Source organism: Tinamus guttatus, unplaced genomic scaffold (assembly GCF_059628265.1).
Source record: "Tinamus guttatus ecotype Peru unplaced genomic scaffold, ASM5962826v1 Tinamus_guttatus_pri_ptg000177l, whole genome shotgun sequence".
Taxonomy (NCBI): domain Eukaryota; kingdom Metazoa; phylum Chordata; class Aves; order Tinamiformes; family Tinamidae; genus Tinamus; species Tinamus guttatus.
Window position 1 is genome coordinate 1,017,075 of NW_028288711.1, and position 17,957 is coordinate 1,035,031.

The 17,957-nt window shown below is 47.6% G+C and overlaps 1 protein-coding gene across 1 annotated transcript; it reads right to left on the minus strand.

The window, feature by feature from the left end:
* Nucleotides 1-623: 623 nt before the first annotated feature.
* LOC148594951 (coiled-coil domain-containing protein 81-like) lies at nt 624-7,642 on the minus strand. Its single transcript, XM_088523295.1, has 8 exons — nt 7,570-7,642; nt 7,114-7,175; nt 6,533-6,689; nt 5,704-5,960; nt 4,072-4,157; nt 1,358-1,471; nt 951-1,073; nt 624-762 (listed from the first exon to the last, which is right to left on the minus strand). Exons 1-8 carry the CDS (start codon nt 7,640-7,642, stop codon nt 624-626), a joined length of 1,011 nt encoding a protein of 336 aa, XP_088379421.1.
* Nucleotides 7,643-17,957: the final 10,315 nt, after the last annotated feature.

The following is a 17,957-nucleotide window of genomic DNA, read 5'->3' on the forward strand; positions in this document are numbered from 1 at the left end:
GGCTCTTGTGGAAGAGAGAAAAGCTATTTTTCTGAGTTTTTCAAGACATTTCTGGTACCTGGGCCTTCTGCAGACAATCCCTTTCTCTCCTTGCTGTTGATGAAGCTAACCTTGTACTTGCTGTCTTCAGGTACTTCTTACGTAAGGCTTCCCAGTGTTTACCTTGATCCTTCCTCACAGGGAGAAAGCAGAATTCCTGAAGGGTCAGAGAAATGGCACAGCAGCAGTGGGAGGCTCATTTGTGTTTTGTGGGATATTTTTATATCTCACTCTCTCTTCTGCCCCTTGCCTTTAGCCTTTCTATTAGCTGTGTTTGCTCCTCAGTTTTAACAGGCACAAGCTGACAAATGATCTGAATTCAAAAGCCTGGCATTTTTGTTTTCATTATGAGCAGTGCCTTTTTAATCTCCATTAGGGATCGTGTCAAGGAAGATGGTCTGATATGCTGAATAAGCTGACGAGAGCAAAGAACAGACTCCAAAAATACAAACAACTAAACACACATGGTTTAAAGGAAGCTTAAGAAGAAATCAATGTTCAAATGACTTCACACAGATATTTATGACTCTGTAGACATATAACTGTGCTATTCTACAATGAACAAGAATTACACAAGAATTGCATCATTCTATATCATGTACCTGTTCTGATCTGCCATGACTGTCACAAATAGTTTGTGTAGATTTGGGTCCGGTTACAGGAATGTTGTTGCCTTGACTTTTCTTTTTCCTGGACATTCTCCACTGCAAAACAGCCAGCTCACTGCAGAACACAAATAGATGGAGTTAGTGGGAGCACATGGAAGATCTTGATCCTTTGCTCATAGGCTGGGCACTCATCTCTACCACAGAAGCATGTGTTGGGAACAGTCTTTCTTTCTCCTGGGGTTGCTGAGGGTGGAAGGATTGGCACTGACTGAGGGGAAACTACCCATATCTTGATATATTTACCACTTCAGTTTATCTTCTCGATCCTTCTCTTCATGCCTGTGTCCTCTCCGCCTTCGGTCAACCTGTCCCAGGATGCATGTCACTACCTTGCGCAGGGCCTGGTTTGTCCCTGGGGAAATCGTCCTATGAAAACAGAAAGAAACACTCTCTCACACTCTGGTTGAAACCTTCCTTCCTTTTACCTTCTCCAGGCCCTGCCCCCAGAGTCTCACTTGTGCCCACAGCACTCTAACTCAAGATGAGGTTTGGCATTTGCTTTGGGCTGCAGAAAGGCAACTGGAGTTTGGGATTTCTGACCCCAGAGCCCCTCATGGCTTGACAGCTCAGAGGATGGCCACAGCTCGGGGATTAGGATCCCTGGCCCTACAGAAGGGTCTTTGCTACCCAGCTGCCCCTGGCAAACTTACCTTTTTGGAGGTATCTCCAGTGAGTTGTCACCTTCCTCTTCTGAAGAGGATTCTCCATCCTCTTTCATGTTTCCCATCATTCTCTCTATGAGATCTGGGCTGGTCGCCTTCCACCTCATGGCGGCAGAAGGGCTTTGAGATGTGCCCCAATAAGCTATGGGTTTCTGTAAAGGTAGGGAGAAGCATGCTGCAAAAAAAATGAGCTGTTCGTCAGCCTACAGATCCCAGAAGGGACTTCTGGACAGGATACTGTGGCAGTAGAGGGGGAACCAGAAGAAGGACCTCAACGTGGCTAGGAGTTCAATGCTGAAGCCTGACTAGGGTTTCATTGCATTGCCAAATTGCCCCCATTTCTCACGAGACTATTGTTCCCTATGCTGCCATTTCACAGTAACAATTCCATGAATACGTGAAATAACTTGCAATCTAAAGCTTTTCTGAAAGAGGGATATGCTTTTTTCCCTTATATATTTTAAAATGCTGCCAGTACCCTGGCCCTCTGTGGCTTATCCTTTCCTCTTCCAGGGATCACTGGTGCCACTTTTTCCTTTTCTTTCCTTCTGTCTTTCTCTTTCTTTTGCCATTCTTTCTTCTTTTGTCTTTCTACAGCTTGAAGTTCACGGAGACCTCTTTGGTGTCGTTTCTTAACCTGGAGAATTCTTCTCTGGAGTATCACAGAAAGGTAAGATCAGTAGTGTCAGTCTCATCTGCTTCAGTTTTTTATATTTTTTCTCATTATTTATTTCTCACCCTCTTTTCTGTACCTTTTTGTCAGACATTTTTTCTCCTGAATTATCATGGTTTCAATCAAGGTGTGAACTAACCCGTCATCTTAAAAACTCCTAATCCCTGTCCCATAAAAGCCTGTCATTTTGATTTTGAACTTCATTTTGAATAGCGGCAAGGAAGATGTTCTGACACATTTCATGAGACAGGAGAAGTCAGGAACAGCTTCTAAACACAGTCACTCACTTCTTCTAAGGCTCTAGAACAAGTCACTTAATATTCAAATGAGGAAAACATTGAGGCATCTTTTCAGACTCACTGGTCATAGAACTGCGCCTTTATACAATGAACTACAAGACAAGCATTACATCACTCCCTATAATATACCTGCTCTTTTGTCTTAATAGCTTCAGTAATGAAGTTTACAAGTTGTGGTCCAGAATGAGAGATTTCTTTCTTTTTGTCTTCCACTTTCTTCACTGAGCTACACTGAACTGGTGGTGGTTGACTAAAAAGGCAAAACAGAATACACCTGTATGAGTTTGTCCTACATTTTGGTCTCACAAGGTGTGCCCCTGCTCCTACAGCACAAGGCAGCTAGGTCTGCTGGAGAATTAGTTGCATTCAACTGAATACGTTCAGGAACAGAGAGATAACCCCAACACCCCACCAGCATGGCTTGTGGGGGTTGTTCCCTAAGATTGTTCAGGAGGCCCAAATTAGGCCTTCTCTTGGTAGATCAAGAAGGACAGTGTCATGGGAATGGAGGCTCCTGTTTGTCATTTCAGTGCTCTGATGCCACAGATCCCTCCTGGCAGTTGCATTAATGCTCTTATTACCCAATATCCAACTACCTGCCAGAGTCAGCTCAGACACTGCGTCTGAAGGCAACCTCTCACTCCTAAAAGGATGAGAGCACAGGGTCCCTCACACCCATTTCCCACAAGTCTGACCTCCCAGGAAGCCCTTTTCCCTTGTTTTTCTGAATCTTGTCTTCCTCCTTATTGATAGAACTCTTTTGGGGTGAAGAATGCCTCTCTCTGGAGAGAAGGTGATTGGCAGGAAGCATCCCTGCAAGCAAAAAAGCAGAGAACCCTTCAAACAGCTTATTTGTGACCATCCTAACAGAAATGATGTACAGATGTGCATGCATGTATTGAATCTGTGCAAGGCCATTCCCCTGCAGCTGTGTTTCCTATGCACTAGATCTTGTCCAGCTTTTAATTTCAACAGTGTAACATCACTCCCTGGAGAATTCTGATGCTACTTGCTTCTCTCATCTATATTGTGAAAAGCAGGGGGAGGCCTTGCTGAAAAATGCTGGTGACTAAATAGAACCTTTTTGGGGAAGGGGAGAGAATTTCCCATGAGGGCAACAGACTTTGGGATCTCTCTAGTGATCTCTTACGTGCAAATTCACTCCTTTGGTGTGTTCAGCCCAAAGACACTTGTGTGTTTGTGAACACTTAAGAAAGCACAGTTGGAATTTATGACTTTCAAAATGAAATGAAGCTGCATATGCATTGTACTATAGCCTTGCCTGCCTATAACGTCCCATCAGTAAGGAAAGTGTTCAAACACTTCCCAGGTCTCAACTGTTCCACTACCTTTTTTGTTGTCATTAGCATCCTTATCCATCTTCTGTTCTTGGGTGAGCTCTGTGGGTCCTTCTGTGGCAGGCTGCACAATCTGAAGTTCATACCTGGAAACCAGAAGACTCCACTTTGAATAAGAGCTCCATATTTGCTTTGCATTTGTCTTAATAATCTGGTCACAAAGATACTGGAGAGCTAATGTAGTATTTCTGGTAACAGAGCAGAATATGCAGATATGCAGCGTCATTCTAGACTATACGCACAAAGTGTGTCATGTATCATAAAGCTCTAGTGCTGATTAGTTCTGAATAGCTTCCTGAGAGGACTTCATATGCACAACCAGAGAAGGTCCCTGCTCAGTGAGCGAGGAAAACCTGAACCCTACATACTCACTGTGGAAAGACAATGACACTTCCAGAGTGGATCTGGGAAGCCGCAGTCTCAGTGCCTGACAGGACAGAATCCCTCATATCTGGCATCTGCAATAGCGACAGAGACACGTCAGACAATACCAAGAAAATTGTCTTGTTTGTCACACAAGCATCAAACCACTATCCTGCTCCTGTGTCTCTGAAACCCTGCCACCACCTTCATTAACAGTAGTAACAGTAATAAAGAGAAGCTGTTAAACAGATAATTTAGAATAGCTAATGGCATTATCATTTTTTTTTTCTGAGGTCAAGAATCATGAGACTCAGGCAGGAAGCCCATTCTTTTGTAATAGATTTGATTAGCTGAGATTTCTGGTTGCTGGGTTCTATCTGTTGTTTTGTTGTGACTGTTCCAGCAAAAAACTCAGATGTGGGCTAAACCGCAAGGCAGTCCTTGAATGGAAATGATTACATTTGCTGCTTGGAATTAGAAAGGCATAATCCTTCCTGTTCCATTGCACAGTTTTAAGACCTGGGAATGCCAAATATTTGAGGGGGTCTGGATCTTGGATGGGGACCTGCTGGAGCAAAGACCAGAAAAAATATCCCCAAAAAGAGAGCTAGTTGGAAGAGACAGAGATGGGAACCAGGACTGTGCTGCAGCATAGCGGCTTGTCCCTTCCCTCAGAGAGAATGAGGGGCTCAGTCTGCCTGTGCCTCTTGGTCTTGCCCAAGTCAGTGAGCAGCATAGAATCATAGAATGCTTAAGGTTGGAAGGGACCTCTAGAGGTCATCTAGTCCAACCCCCCTGCACACGCAGAGTCATCTAGAGCACGTGGCACAGGACTGCGTCCAAGCGGGTTTTGAAGATCTCCAGAGAAGGAGACTCCACAACCACTCTGGGCAGCCTGTTCCAGGGCTCTGTCACTCTCACTGTTAAAATTTTTTTCCTTAAGTTCATGTGGAACTTTTGGTGCTTCAGTTTGTGGCCATTTCCTCTAGTTCTGTTGGTGGCCACCATTGAAAAGAGGCCAGCACCATCCTCTGCACTCCCTCCCTTGAGGTACTTATATACACCGATCAGATCCCCTCTCAGCCTTCTCTTCTCCAGGCTGAACAGTGAAAGTCATACTGGACAGGGAGAAGGTGAGGGGGAACAAGAGAACTCAGGTTTGTTTCATGAAATCATCAGGCATACATTGTCTAATAGGGGCTCAAAAATATTTGCGTGCAGCAGACGATGAAATTGCCAAACCCTCTGCCTCAGAACCCCAAACACAATCAAAGCTGAAACTCATTAATAAGTATCTGATGCTGTTAATTCAGAGCAGCACCAACCCAAATGGCTTTCTAGGAGGGAAGTGTAATGGCAAATACCAATGAGGTCTGGCCTATTCTTAGGCTTTTTCCCAAAGCCCCTGAGGATAGCAGTGAGGTTACAGAGTCTTTGATCGGACCCAACACAGTTTTTCTTACATCGTTCTGCTGCCAAGATCTCTGAATGTGAGAGAAGGCCTTTACAGAGAGCTACAGCCCATTTCTAGTCCCAGAAGCTAGACCACTTTTGGAAAGAAGAGCTGTAAGTTCCTTTCTCCTTTAAGTATACAGCAAAAGAACTCCAAGTAGTACTAGAAAAAAAAAAAAAAAACCTTACTTCAAGAAGAGCTTCTAGCATCTTTTCAGTCCCGTTCAGTCTTTTCAGAAAGTCCTTATAGAATCTTATTTTCACATCTTTCCCCTGGATAACAAGCATGCCAATATCATTCAAAACAAAGGCAACATTCTTGCCATTTTCTATGCAGAGAGAGAAAAGACGCACGGTCTGTTCTATGCAATCCTGCACTGTCCTCTGAGAAATGGAGATGTCTGAGGCTATCCGAGCATACTGCAACTGCTCAATGTGGTTATGATCTGGAAAGCAGCATAAGAAGAACAAAGCATTACTGAAATGGTAAACAGAAAAAAAAATCAGCATATGCCAGGACTGGAGGTGATATAGAGCACAGGGCTGTCTTGTTGGCACCCACTTCCTGGAAGAAGCTCAAAGTTCTCTTACAACTGAGATGCCAAGGGGACAGCAATAATTTCTTCAACACGGATATAGGAAGAAAGTATTTTAGGCTCCTGACATGAACAGTACACATGACAGCAAGACAAGCAGGGAGGATGGAGCCAGTCTCCATGACACAGGGTATAATGCATCCATTCTTTCAGGCCATGTACTTTGGGTTTGAAGAAAATTAGCCATGGCATGTCAAATGGCTGGAATGAAGAAAGAAAATGAAAGGATTTCATAACAGCCCTTACAGTTCTTCTCTGCTCTTCCCTCTCCATCCCCCAAGTTGATCTGCAAATGTCTCCACTGTTTGTGTCAGTGACTCCCCCGGCCTGACGGTAACAGCAAACAAAAGGCAGGGTACTTTGAAAGAAGAGAATCACTCAGACACAGCTGCAAGAGTGAGCAAAGGTACTTTCCTTCTTACCTGGAACATCTTTGTTGTCATACGGGAGATCATGAGCTCTTGCAAGAGCCCTTGAAAGACGAAACACTGGTCTCTCAATAACCACAAGGTCATTCTTTCTATTCTGTACCCGCTCTCTAACAACAGCGAATGTCCCCAATCCAGCAATTTTGACAGGCTGAAAAAGGAAAGTATGATTTGAAGCATTCTTGTTATGGAAAAAATTGATAGGTTGTACCTGAACTAGGCACCTGGGGGAGGTTTGGCAAAGACCTACACAGTCTGCAGCTCTTCTTCTTCCTATTTTTCACTAGGAACTGTCCAGTGTAGTCAAAGTTAAGCAATGATCCCTTGACTAGAAGGGACCTACAGACACTTCAGAAAGTGTCCATCACTTTCTGAAACTGCGCTTGGACATTCACTTTTCTCTCAGTTGACAGGGAAGCTGGTTTATGGCACATTAGTCAACCATGGTGTCTGTGGTTCTGGGGCATTTTCTGGCTTCCAAAGGACAGGAAGAATAATTGCACTGCATGACATGGAGATATTAAGATGGCTGAAACCACTAAGGTGTGAGGGGAGGAACAGGAGGCGAGTCCCACCTGGAAGAGCGTGAGCTGTAGACTAAGGTAAGAGGATGTACAAGTCCAGATTTTATTGAACTCTGGAAAACAAATGATAAGATATGTCATTCTCTGAGCCACCAGTCTCTTAACCATTCAGTTCAACCGAGAAAGGCAGCAGATGCAAGCCCCAAAGAAATTCTTCTGTCATTAGAACTGCAGATGGGATCTGATTGACTCCAGACTAAAATCTTGATTCTGACCTCAGGAGAGGTCTGGGGCAGAGTCTGGGGCAGAGTCAGGATCTCTGACTCTGGGCGGAGAAAGGACAAGGGCCTAGGAGTCCTGGCAGCCACACTGACCTCTGAGCCATATGGCATCATCAGACAATTCCCCTGTTGGAGCCACCAGTCTTTTCCAAGTCTCGAGGCCCAGAGTTTTGATAGTTATTACTGTCTATGCCAATACTCATGAAAGAACTCCTGAAGATATTACCATTTTTTTTCAGCTTCACAATTGTTGGTGACAATTTAGAACTCAAGGTGCCAGACAGCAGGTATTTCGCCATCTTTGATCCACTCTTACTTGATGTCAAAACCTGCAGCAAAAGGGCAAAAATCAGTCTGCTCATTCCTTGTTAAAGAATTCTCCTCTCTGACCTTTTCTCCTTCATGAAACTATCCTCAGTCTTGTCCCTCTGCCTCCCTTCACTTTCTCCTGTCCATTGTAAAGCAGTTGCTCCAGAGTGGAGTAGTGGTGAGCACAATCACAGGTGCCTGTGTTGTGATTTCATTCCATCCTTAATGGGAAGTGTGGGGAGATCCTGAGGTTACAGTGGGTAGAAGGGAGCTGTCATTGTGATGTGAAGTTTCTCACTGTGACCCTAGACCATGTCACAGAGGGGCTGCATGACCGCCAGCTCTTCTGGGAATTCTCGCTGAGGGAGATGAATGAGGCATTTTAAAGCATTACTTCTACCCCATTGTCCACTCCATTAGCAGGCAGTGGGACAAGAAAAAAACAGGAGGACTTTCCTGGGCTGAGGTCACCCCTGCACTGTATTTCACTGACCCCTGCAAGTGGGGACACTGCACTAAAGTTGTTGGCAATGAGGGGCTGCATTGGGCTCTGAAGGAAGGGAGAGATAAATGAAAGAATGAATATAGAGGAGTGCTGTGGCTAGGCTTGTTCAGCCCCCTCAGTACTTCATTAGGCATGGAAATAAAACAGCCCAAGGAAGGATCCCTCAAAAGCCTTTTCCTCCTTCTCCCATTGTTATCATCATGAGATTTTAAGACAAAACCCTCAATTTCTCCAAGTGGTGCCAAAGCCTCTGATAATTTAAAATCAGATAATTCATTTTCAATTCTCTGTATGAAATAACTCTATCCTGAAAAGCACTTGTGGGAAGGCTTGGGTATAGGGCAGGGATTCTTACCGCATAGCAGTAGATACTGCGAAGACCCCTGCGAATTCCTTGTTCTTGTGGGGGACTTCAACCTACCAGATGTTTGTTGGAAATACAATACAGCAGATAGGAAACAACCGAGGAGGTTTGTGGAGTGCATGGGAGATAAAGTCGTACCATAGCTCTAAGTGAGCCTACCACAGGAGGAGCCCCACTGGATCTGCTCTTTGCCAACAGAGAAGGACTGGTGAGAGATGCGGTGGTTGGAGGCCATCTTGGGCATAGTGACCATGAAATGATAGCGTTTTCAATTCTCGGTGAGGTCTGGAGGGGCATCAGCAAAACTGCTATGCTGAACTCCCAGAGAGTAGACTTTGGACTGTTTAGGACATTGGTTGGGAGAGTCCCAAGGGGGACAGTCCTGAAGTGCAAAGGGGTCCAGGAAGGCTGGACTTTTCTCAAGAAGGAAACCTTAAAGGTGCAGGAGCAGGCTGTCCTGTGCTCTAGGGAGCAACAAGGTTGCTCAAGGATCTCGAAGGGAAGGGCTCTGGAGCGGACGCTCGTCCCGGAGCTCCTTGTCTAGAGGCGAACAACAGAGCGAGAGGCAGCCCCAGCGCCGACCCCCGTGCGGGCAGTGCTGAGCTCCCGGCCAGAGGCGGCTCTGACTCAGCGGGGGCGGAGCCGGCAGGGCAGGCGGGAATTTAAAAGCTGCCCCCAGGGAGCGCGAGCGACCAGGAGCGCGGCGAACAGAGCGGGCAAACAGAGCGTGGCGCGCCAGGGAGGGCGTGGCGCGGCAGTTAGCGCGGCAGTTTGCGCAGGCAGGAGGTGCGGGCAGGGGTCAGGGAGTAGGGGTCAGGTAAAGACATGGTCTCCACTCGGCAGAGAGCTTCCGCCAGGAAGACTGTGGCGACCCAGACTGAACCGCCACAGAAACATGCAACGGTCCAGGCTTCTGGCTGCGGGGAATGCCTGGGCCTCTCCATGTTACCGGGGAGTGGCGAAAGCACAGCCTGCCTTAGGTGTGAGCAGGTGGATGACCTGCTCAGCCTGGTGGCGGAGCTAAAGGAGGAGGTAGAACGACTGAGGGCCATCAGGGAATGCGAAAGGGAAATCGACTGGTGGAGCTGCATCCTGCAGTCTTCCCAGGAAAGCTACCCTCAGAACTCCCCAATTCAGTCAGAAAGTCCAGTGCCCTCTTGCCCTAGGTTAGAGGGGGTGGGCTTAACAGTTTTCAGGGACGACCAACAATGGAAACGGGTCCCCACTCGAGGTGACAGAAGATCCCCTCCACAGCCCACCTCATCTCCACCGGTGACCACGTTCAACAGGTACGAGGCCCTGGAACATGTGAATCAGATAGAGGAGGCCTTGAACCAAGGCCCGTCTAAGGGGATCTCTACAGAGGGGCAGTCTAATCCATGCAGCAAGGCTGCTCCCCCTAAAGTGAAAAGGAGCACCCGGAAGAAGCGGCGGGTGATCGTCGTGGGTGACTCCACGCTGCAGGGCACGGAGGCACCGATATGTAGACCGGACCCCTCATCCAGAGAGGTCTGCTGCTTGCCTGGGGCCAAAGTAAAGGATATCACAGAAAGGCTCCCAAGAATTGTTCAGGAGTCGGACTATTATCCTCTACTATTGATTCATGTGGGTGCTAATGATGCCATGGGGAAAATGAGGGACGTCAAGCAAGACTTCAGAGCCCTAGGGATGGCCATCAAAGGTACAGGTGCCCAGGTGGTGTTCTCCTCCATTCTGCCAACGAGGGGAATGGACTCAAGGAGGAGAAGGCGGATATGGCAGCTTAACAACTGGCTGCGCCGCTGGACCTGGCAACAGGGTTTCGGCTTCTACGACCATGGGTCTCTGTTTGATGACCAACAGCTAGTGGGGAACGATGGTACTCATCTTAGCAAGAGGGGCACACGTCTCTTTGCAAAAAGGCTGGCCAACCTGGTTAGGAGGGCTTTAAACTAGGCAAGAAGGGGGAAGGGGAGTGGCACACTGACACTGACACGGCAAGCAGTACCGCACAGCCCAGGTCAGATGGCGCCCAGCGGGAGTATGGTAGTGGGGAAATGAGGATAGGAAATGATCTCAGAGGGTCCTCTTTCACCCCTCCTGGGAAACCTGTGGCCTCTGTTGCTTCCCTGAAATGCCTGTATACCAATGCGCGAAGCATGGGGAATAAGCAGGATGAGCTGGAGATCTGTGTGCGGTCCCAGCGTCATGATCTCATCGGAATCACAGAGACGTGGTGGGATAGCTCGCACGACTGGAGCGCTGCCATGGAAGGCTATGTGCTCTTTAGGAAGGACAGGCTGGGAAGGCGAGGTGGTGGAGTTGCTCTTTATGTGAGAGAGCAACTGGAATGCATGGAGCTCAACCTGGGAGTCGAGGATGAGCGAGTTGAGAGCTTGTGGGTAAGGATTAGAGGGCAGGCTAATGTGGGAGACACTGTGGTGGGTGTTTGCTACCGGCCACCTGACCAGGACGAGGAGGTTGATGAGGCCTTCTATAGGCAGCTGGATGTTGCCTCACGGTCACAGGCCCTGGTTCTCATGGGGGACTTCAACTACCCCGACATCAACTGGGAGGACAACACAGCCAGGCATAAGCAGTCCTGGAGATTCCTGCAGAGCGTCGACGATAACTTTTTGACGCAGGTTGTGGAGGAGCCGACGAGGAGAGGTGGGCTACTGGACCTCGTGCTATCAAATAGGGAGGGCCTAGTAGGAGATGTTAAGGTGGGGGGTAGCCTCGGCTGCAGTGACCATGAGTTGGTGGAGTTCAGGATTCAACGAGGAGGAGGCAGGGCTGTAAGTAGCCTTGCGACGATGGACTTCAGGAGGGCCAACTTTAGCCTCTTCAGAGACCTCCTCGGTAGAATCCCTTGGGCTAGTGCTCTAGAAGGCAGGGGGGCCCAAGAGAGCTGGTTAGTTTTCAAGCGGCACTTCCTCCACGTCCAGCAACAGTGCATCCCTGTGTGTAGGAAGGCAGGCAGAGGGGGCAGGCGACCTGCGTGGATGAGCCGGGAGCTTGTGGCAATGCTCAAGCAGAAGGCAGCGGTATACAGAATGTGGAAAAAAGGACAGGCCCCCTGGGAGAAATACAGGAACGTAGTCAGGGAGTGCAGAGATGCGACAAGGAAAGCTAAGGCACGTCTGGAAGGCAAGCTGGCAAGGGACGTTAAAAATAACAAAAAAAAATTCTTCAAATACATTAACAGTAAAAGGAAGATCAGGGAAAACGTGGGTCCGCTGGAGGACGGGATGGGCACCTTGGTTACAAATAACACAGAAAAAGCAGAGTTGCTCAATGCCTTCTTTGCTTCGGTGTTTACCAAGGGCAGCCCTTTAGAGCCCCAGGCCCTAGAGGCAAGAGAAGAAGCTGGTGGAGAGGAAGACTTGCCCTGGGTAGAGGAAGATTGGGTCAGAGAGCACCTAAGGAACCTCGATACCCACAAATCCATGGGCCCTGATGGGATGCACCCCAGAGTGCTGCGGGAGCTGGCAGATGCCATAGCTAAGCCGCTCTCCATCATCTTTGAAAGATCCTGGAGAACGCGGGAGGTGCCGGAAGACTGGAAGAAGGCCAATGTCACGCCAGTCTTCAAAAAAGGCAAGAAGGAGGACCCAGGCAACTACAGGCCAGTCAGCCTCACCTCCGTCCCTGGAAAAGTGATGGAACGGCTCATACTGGCTGTTGTCTCCAGGCACATGGAGGACAAGAAGGTGCTCAAGAGTAGTCAGCATGGATTCACCAAGGGAAAATCTTGCCTGACTAACCTGATAGCCTTCTATGATGAAATGACCGGCTGGACAGACGAGGGGAGAGCGGTGGATGTCGTCTATCTCGACTTCACCAAGGCTTTTGACACTGTCCCTCACAACATCCTCCTGGGCAAGCTCCGGAAGTGTGGGATAGATGAGTGCACAGTGAGGTGGATTAGGAACTGGCTGGATGGCAAGGCCCAGAGTGTGGTGATCAGCGGTGCAGAGTCTAGTTGGAGGCCTGTGGCTAGTGGGGTCCCCCAGGGGTCAGTCCTTGGTCCAGTCCTGTTCAATTTATTCATCAATGACCTGGATGAAGGCACAGAGTGCTCCCTCAGCAAGTTTGCTGATGATACCAAACTGGGAGGAGTAGTCGATACCCCAGAGGGCTGCGCTGCCATCCAGAGGGACCTGGACAGACTGGACAACTGGGCGGTGAAAAACCTCATGCAATTCAACAAGGCCAAGTGCAAGGTTCTGCACCTGGGGAGGAATAACCCCAGACACCAGTACAGGCTGGGGACCGACCTTCTGGAGAGCAGCTCTGCAGAGAAAGACCTGGGTGTCATGGTGGACGACAAGTTGACCATGAGACAGCAGTGTGCCCTCGTGGCCAAGAAGGCCAATGGAATCCTGGGGTGCATTAAGAAGAGCGTCTCCAGCAGATCGAGGGAGGTGATCCTGCCCCTCTACTCAGCCCTGGTGAGGCCTCATCTGGAGTATTGTGTCCAGTTCTGGGCTCCACAGTACAAGAGGGATGTGGAGCTGCTGGAGAGAGTCCAGCGCAGGGCTACAAGGATGATCAGGGGCCTGGAACATCTGCCCTATGAGGAGAGGCTGAGGGAGCTGGGCCTGTTCAGCCTGGAGAAGAGAAGGCTGAGAGGGGATCTAATCAGTGTATATAAATACCTCAAGGGAGGGAGTGCAGAGGACGGGGATGGTCTCTTTTCAGTGGTGGCCACTGATAGGACTAGAGGAAATGGCCGGAAACTGAAACATCAAAAATTCCATAGGAACTTAAGGAAAAATTTCTTAACAGTGAGGGTGACAGAGCACTGGAACAGGCTGCCCAGAGAGGTTGTGGAGTCTCCTTCTCTGGAGATCTTCAAAACCCGCTTGGATGCAGTCCTGTGCCACGTGCTTTAGGTGTCCCTGCGTATGCAGGGGGGTTGGACTAGATGATCTCTAGAGGTCCCTTCCAACCCTAAGCATTCTATGATTCCATGATTCTATGATTCTAAGGTGTCTCAGGCATGGTGTTGAGGGGCTTATGGTTGGCCTAGATGATCTCAAAGGTGTTTTCCAACCACAATAATTCTATGATTTATTGAGGGTAAATCATGTCTCAGCAAACTGTTTGCTTCCTATGGCAAATAACTCTGTCCACATTTGTGGACAGACTGAAACCATGAATGTCACTTACCACTCTAGCATGGCTTTTGACAATGCAACTTCCTCAATGTATTTGTATACAATCAGGATATTGAGTGTGAATCAGGATATGGAGTGTGAATGGAAATGCAACCAGATGGGTAAAAAGTTGGTTGGAATGACTGGGCTGAAAGGATATTGAATGGGTTCTTGAATGGGTAATAGTCATCCTAGCTAGCGGGAAGTGGAGCCCTGCAGGGTCTCTCTTGTAACCTGTGTGGTTTATCGATGACTTGGAGGAGGTGGTTCTCCTTGCATTTATATATGACCCTAAAATGGGGTTGAAGTGGTGGTGGGGAATCAGTTATACATGTGAGCATTGCCATCCAGAAGGATCTAGAGAGTTGGGAGGAATGGGCTGTCAAGGAACTCATGAAATTCAGGAAGGAAAAATGTTGGGTCTTGCACCTGGGAGAGACCAGCACCTTGAAGTCATAAAGGTTGGCAGTGCATGTCTGGGGAGCTCTGTAGAGAGGAACCTAGGAATCCTTGTGGACAGTGAACTCAACACAAGCCATCAGCATGCCCTGGGGATAAAGAAGGACAGCAACATCCCGGGCTGCATGAGCAGGGGCACATCCAGGAGATTGAGGGAGGCTGAATACCGCCCCCCCCCCCACTTGTTACTTCTTAGGCCACATATGCAATACTTAGCCCAGTTTTGGATACCCTGGTTTCAGATGTGTTCAGAGGAAGGGCTGTTTGGAAGGCACCCCCAGGTAGCCCTGATTTTTTTTTCTATTTCATTTTTAATTGCATTTTTTCCGTCCTTTCACAGTCTTCTCTTTTACCATCCTGTTCCCACCCCATACGGTCAGGCCGTGTCTGCTGACCCCATTGACTCTAGTTCTGCTTTCTGCACATGTTCATTGGCATTTTTGAGGTGCTTGTCATGCAAATTTCTACCTTTGCCCATAGTTACATTAAACTAGTACCTGCTTTTATTATGTCTACTGCCCTGCAGTTTGTGATGTTTTTATCTTGCCAGAGGCACTGCAAGACAGGATGAGTCCTCTCTATGCACACATTTACAGCGGACAAAAGGGAGCTTCAACCCCGAGAGGCCTTGAGGAACTTGGGAATTTGGCCAACAGAAACCTCATGAAGTTGTACAAGCAGAAGTGGCAAGTCCAGCATTGGGGGGCAGAAAAAAATGAATCAAGATCAGTGGTTACAAAGAAATGACTCTGAGAAGAAGGGCTGGGATATTATGAAGGATGCGATAGGAGCCAGTGGTGCATGCTCACCACAAATCAGGCCAGCTGCGTGTGGAGCTGCCCTAGGACAAGCCTGGCCACCTAGACAAGGCCAGTGATTACCCCCCCTCTACTCGGCACTAGTAGTCATCTTTGGATGGTGCACCTCAGCACGGACCGCCCAATGCTGGAGCAAGGAGGAGGGCCTGGAGAGAGTGCAAGAGACTCTGCCAAGATGGGGTTTGTGGCCCAAAACACATGGCCTACATGCAGACAGCGAGGGACAAGCCTTAACAATCCATATCACTCCTCATAACGTTCTAAAAGACAATCTATCTAAAAGACAATTTGAATGAACACTTAAAAAAAAAGACCATTTCTGCTTTTAAAGGTCTATTTTTTTCAGCTTTTAGAATTCATGAAAGCCACATTCTGCAACTGATACTGATCCAGAGTGTGCCCTAATGATTTTGTGTGTGTGTGTAAAAAAGCAGTATTTTCAATAGGAGACATTCATAGACAACCCTTCTCCTCACCTTTCCAAGCATGCCACTTCCCCCATCAGCCATGGGGGACTCGCAGCACTTAGTAAAAATCTCACCTTTCTCCACTAGAGTCTGTAGCTGAGCGTCATTGCCTGTGCACATCTGCTTTGCTTAGAGAACTGGCTGCAAATAGACGCACGGGGATTTTTTCTGAATTGCTATCAAATCAAAATTAAGCATGCTGCACTGTAATGCAAATCACAGTCCTCAAACTTAGTTGGTGCCCAAGCTGCCTCAAGGGAGACCTGCTCTGCACAAGGAATAGCCGTACTAGAAATATTTAGATAGGTAGAGGGGAAACGACTGAATACCATTGAAGAGTTGGCTAAAGAGACAACATGTCACCAGTAAGACAAGCAAAATTTCAGACTGCCTGGAGCTCAGAACAGTAACTGGGGAGATGAAAGGTCTTTGAAGGGATAAAGAACGAGAGGAGAAGGCAAACTGGAAAAACGTGAATGTGTCTATATCCAGAGAATCAGATGCAAAGATGCCCTTAGAAATGATCCATTTGATCAGGACATCTGAAAATAAGACAGAGATTACCCAGAGTAATAGCACAGTGGTAATGCAAGTTAAGGAGCAAAGCAGTAGTTCTTCTGTTGAGATTCATGCCCTTTCTGAAGATTTCTGTCACTTAAATGGAAGCTTTCTATGAAAATTATCCAAACCTTTCATCTTACGGAAAGGTGCTCATGATGTGGTGGGATTAAGATGAATTAGGTAATAGGATGATTCACCTTGTTTAAAACTAAGTACAACAGACGTTCCTTTTATCTTGGCATGATAGTATGGGAGGAGTGGAGCAGACAGTTAGCATTCTTTAATTAAGGATGCCCTGGAACAACTAGGTCATAAGAATATATTCATGGATATCTTTTTTGACATGTTGCAGACTTGGCAAGAAAACCAAGGTCCGCATATCCCTAGTGAACTACTTTCATTATAATACTAAAAATCCTGCCCCAAGATCAAAAAGAACCTTCCCCTGAGTATGCATCAATAGTGGACATGATGAGTAAACAATATGGTAAATGTATGTAAATTACTAACCAATCAATGTTAGAAAGATGTATTTGAGATAATGAGTGTGTAAATCTGGTTCGGAAATAAATGAGCCAATGTCTTTGGTGCATGTGTGCGCGTGGCGTACTGAGCAGCAAATCTGCTTTTTGGACAACAGTATTTATGTAAATGATGCAAACAGTACTTTGCCTCTTCAGAGAGAGCTCATTCATTTAAGCCCAGGCATTTGGTGGTACCTGGGGATGCTCTGTAGCCTCGGAGGAAATGGCGTGAGCCTAGCAGCTCCCACAGAAAGGGAGAGAAAGAGGGAAGAAGGGAGGGAGAGAGAGGGAAGAGCAGAAGAGGCCAGGGCTGCCCTGGGGCCCAGGGCTGCTGTTGCTAGGAGGTGCTGGGTGGGTAGGGGCATGAGGAGACCACGTGACCTGCAGTGCCCATATAGGCAGCAGTGGGCGGGGGCTGTGACTGGCGCTGAGGCAGTTGTGGAGGCGCCTGGAGCGGGGCCAGTAAGAAAGAACAAAAGACAAAAAAACAAAACTCGAAACCAAAATCAAAGCAAACCAATACTAAAGGCATTGTATAGCAACTGGAAGTGTGTAGAGGTAGGAATGAGGAAGTGTGGTAGGATGAGCATGTGTGCAGAACCCCCACCCGGCCACCACCCCGTGTTTTTGCTGTAAGCAGCATACATTCCTAAGTGAAGTCCGGCCAAGGTGAGAAAGACACAAAAGGGGAGAGCCAAGCTCTAAAGCTCAGCGCCTTCAAAGGCATCATCAACTAGAATTCCACAACCTCTTACCTTTATCTCCAAAGCGATGTCGAGGAACGCCTCAGGGGACTCTGAAACTGCTTGGCAGTTCAAGCACGTTACTGCAATGCAAACAGAAGCCTTTACAAAACGGGAAAAGGAGATTCACTTTGCCCATCTTCATTACTAAGAGCCAGTACTTGAGGAAAGCTCTTTGCGACAAACAGGCGCAAAGACACAGTTCTGAGGGCACTAAGAGTTGTGAAAAGGACCTCTGCATGTTAGGAATCCTCCAAATATTTCATGGATGACTGTGGTACCTCGCAACAAGGTGTCCAAGCTGGAAACAAATTTTTATCACCGTCACTGCCAAGAGCCCAGGCAGAGAGTTTGCCCTTTGGTCAAGGAGCTTTTCTGTTCTGCGAAAAAACCTGGGCTAAGGCTGTCACGTAAGGTAGCAAATGAAGGGCTCTAAAGTCCTAGAGAACACTTAAAGGGTAAATTGGTTCTGCTTACTCGGTGCATCCGTTCAAACAGTCAACGTGCACAGCAGCCACGGGGTAACGTAAGAATTCGGGAGCATCTTCCTGTCTGCAGAAGCAGAAACGCTCAGTTCTTCCTAGCGAATACAAAGAGTTATGCAACGCTTATCTCCTAAAAGGAGACAGAGTAAGATGTAGTTTGCTAAAACCTCCCTTTCCTCGAAAAAAAAAAGGAAAAAAAGAAAAAAAAGAACTCTCCAACCCCACTGCACCCATGAAA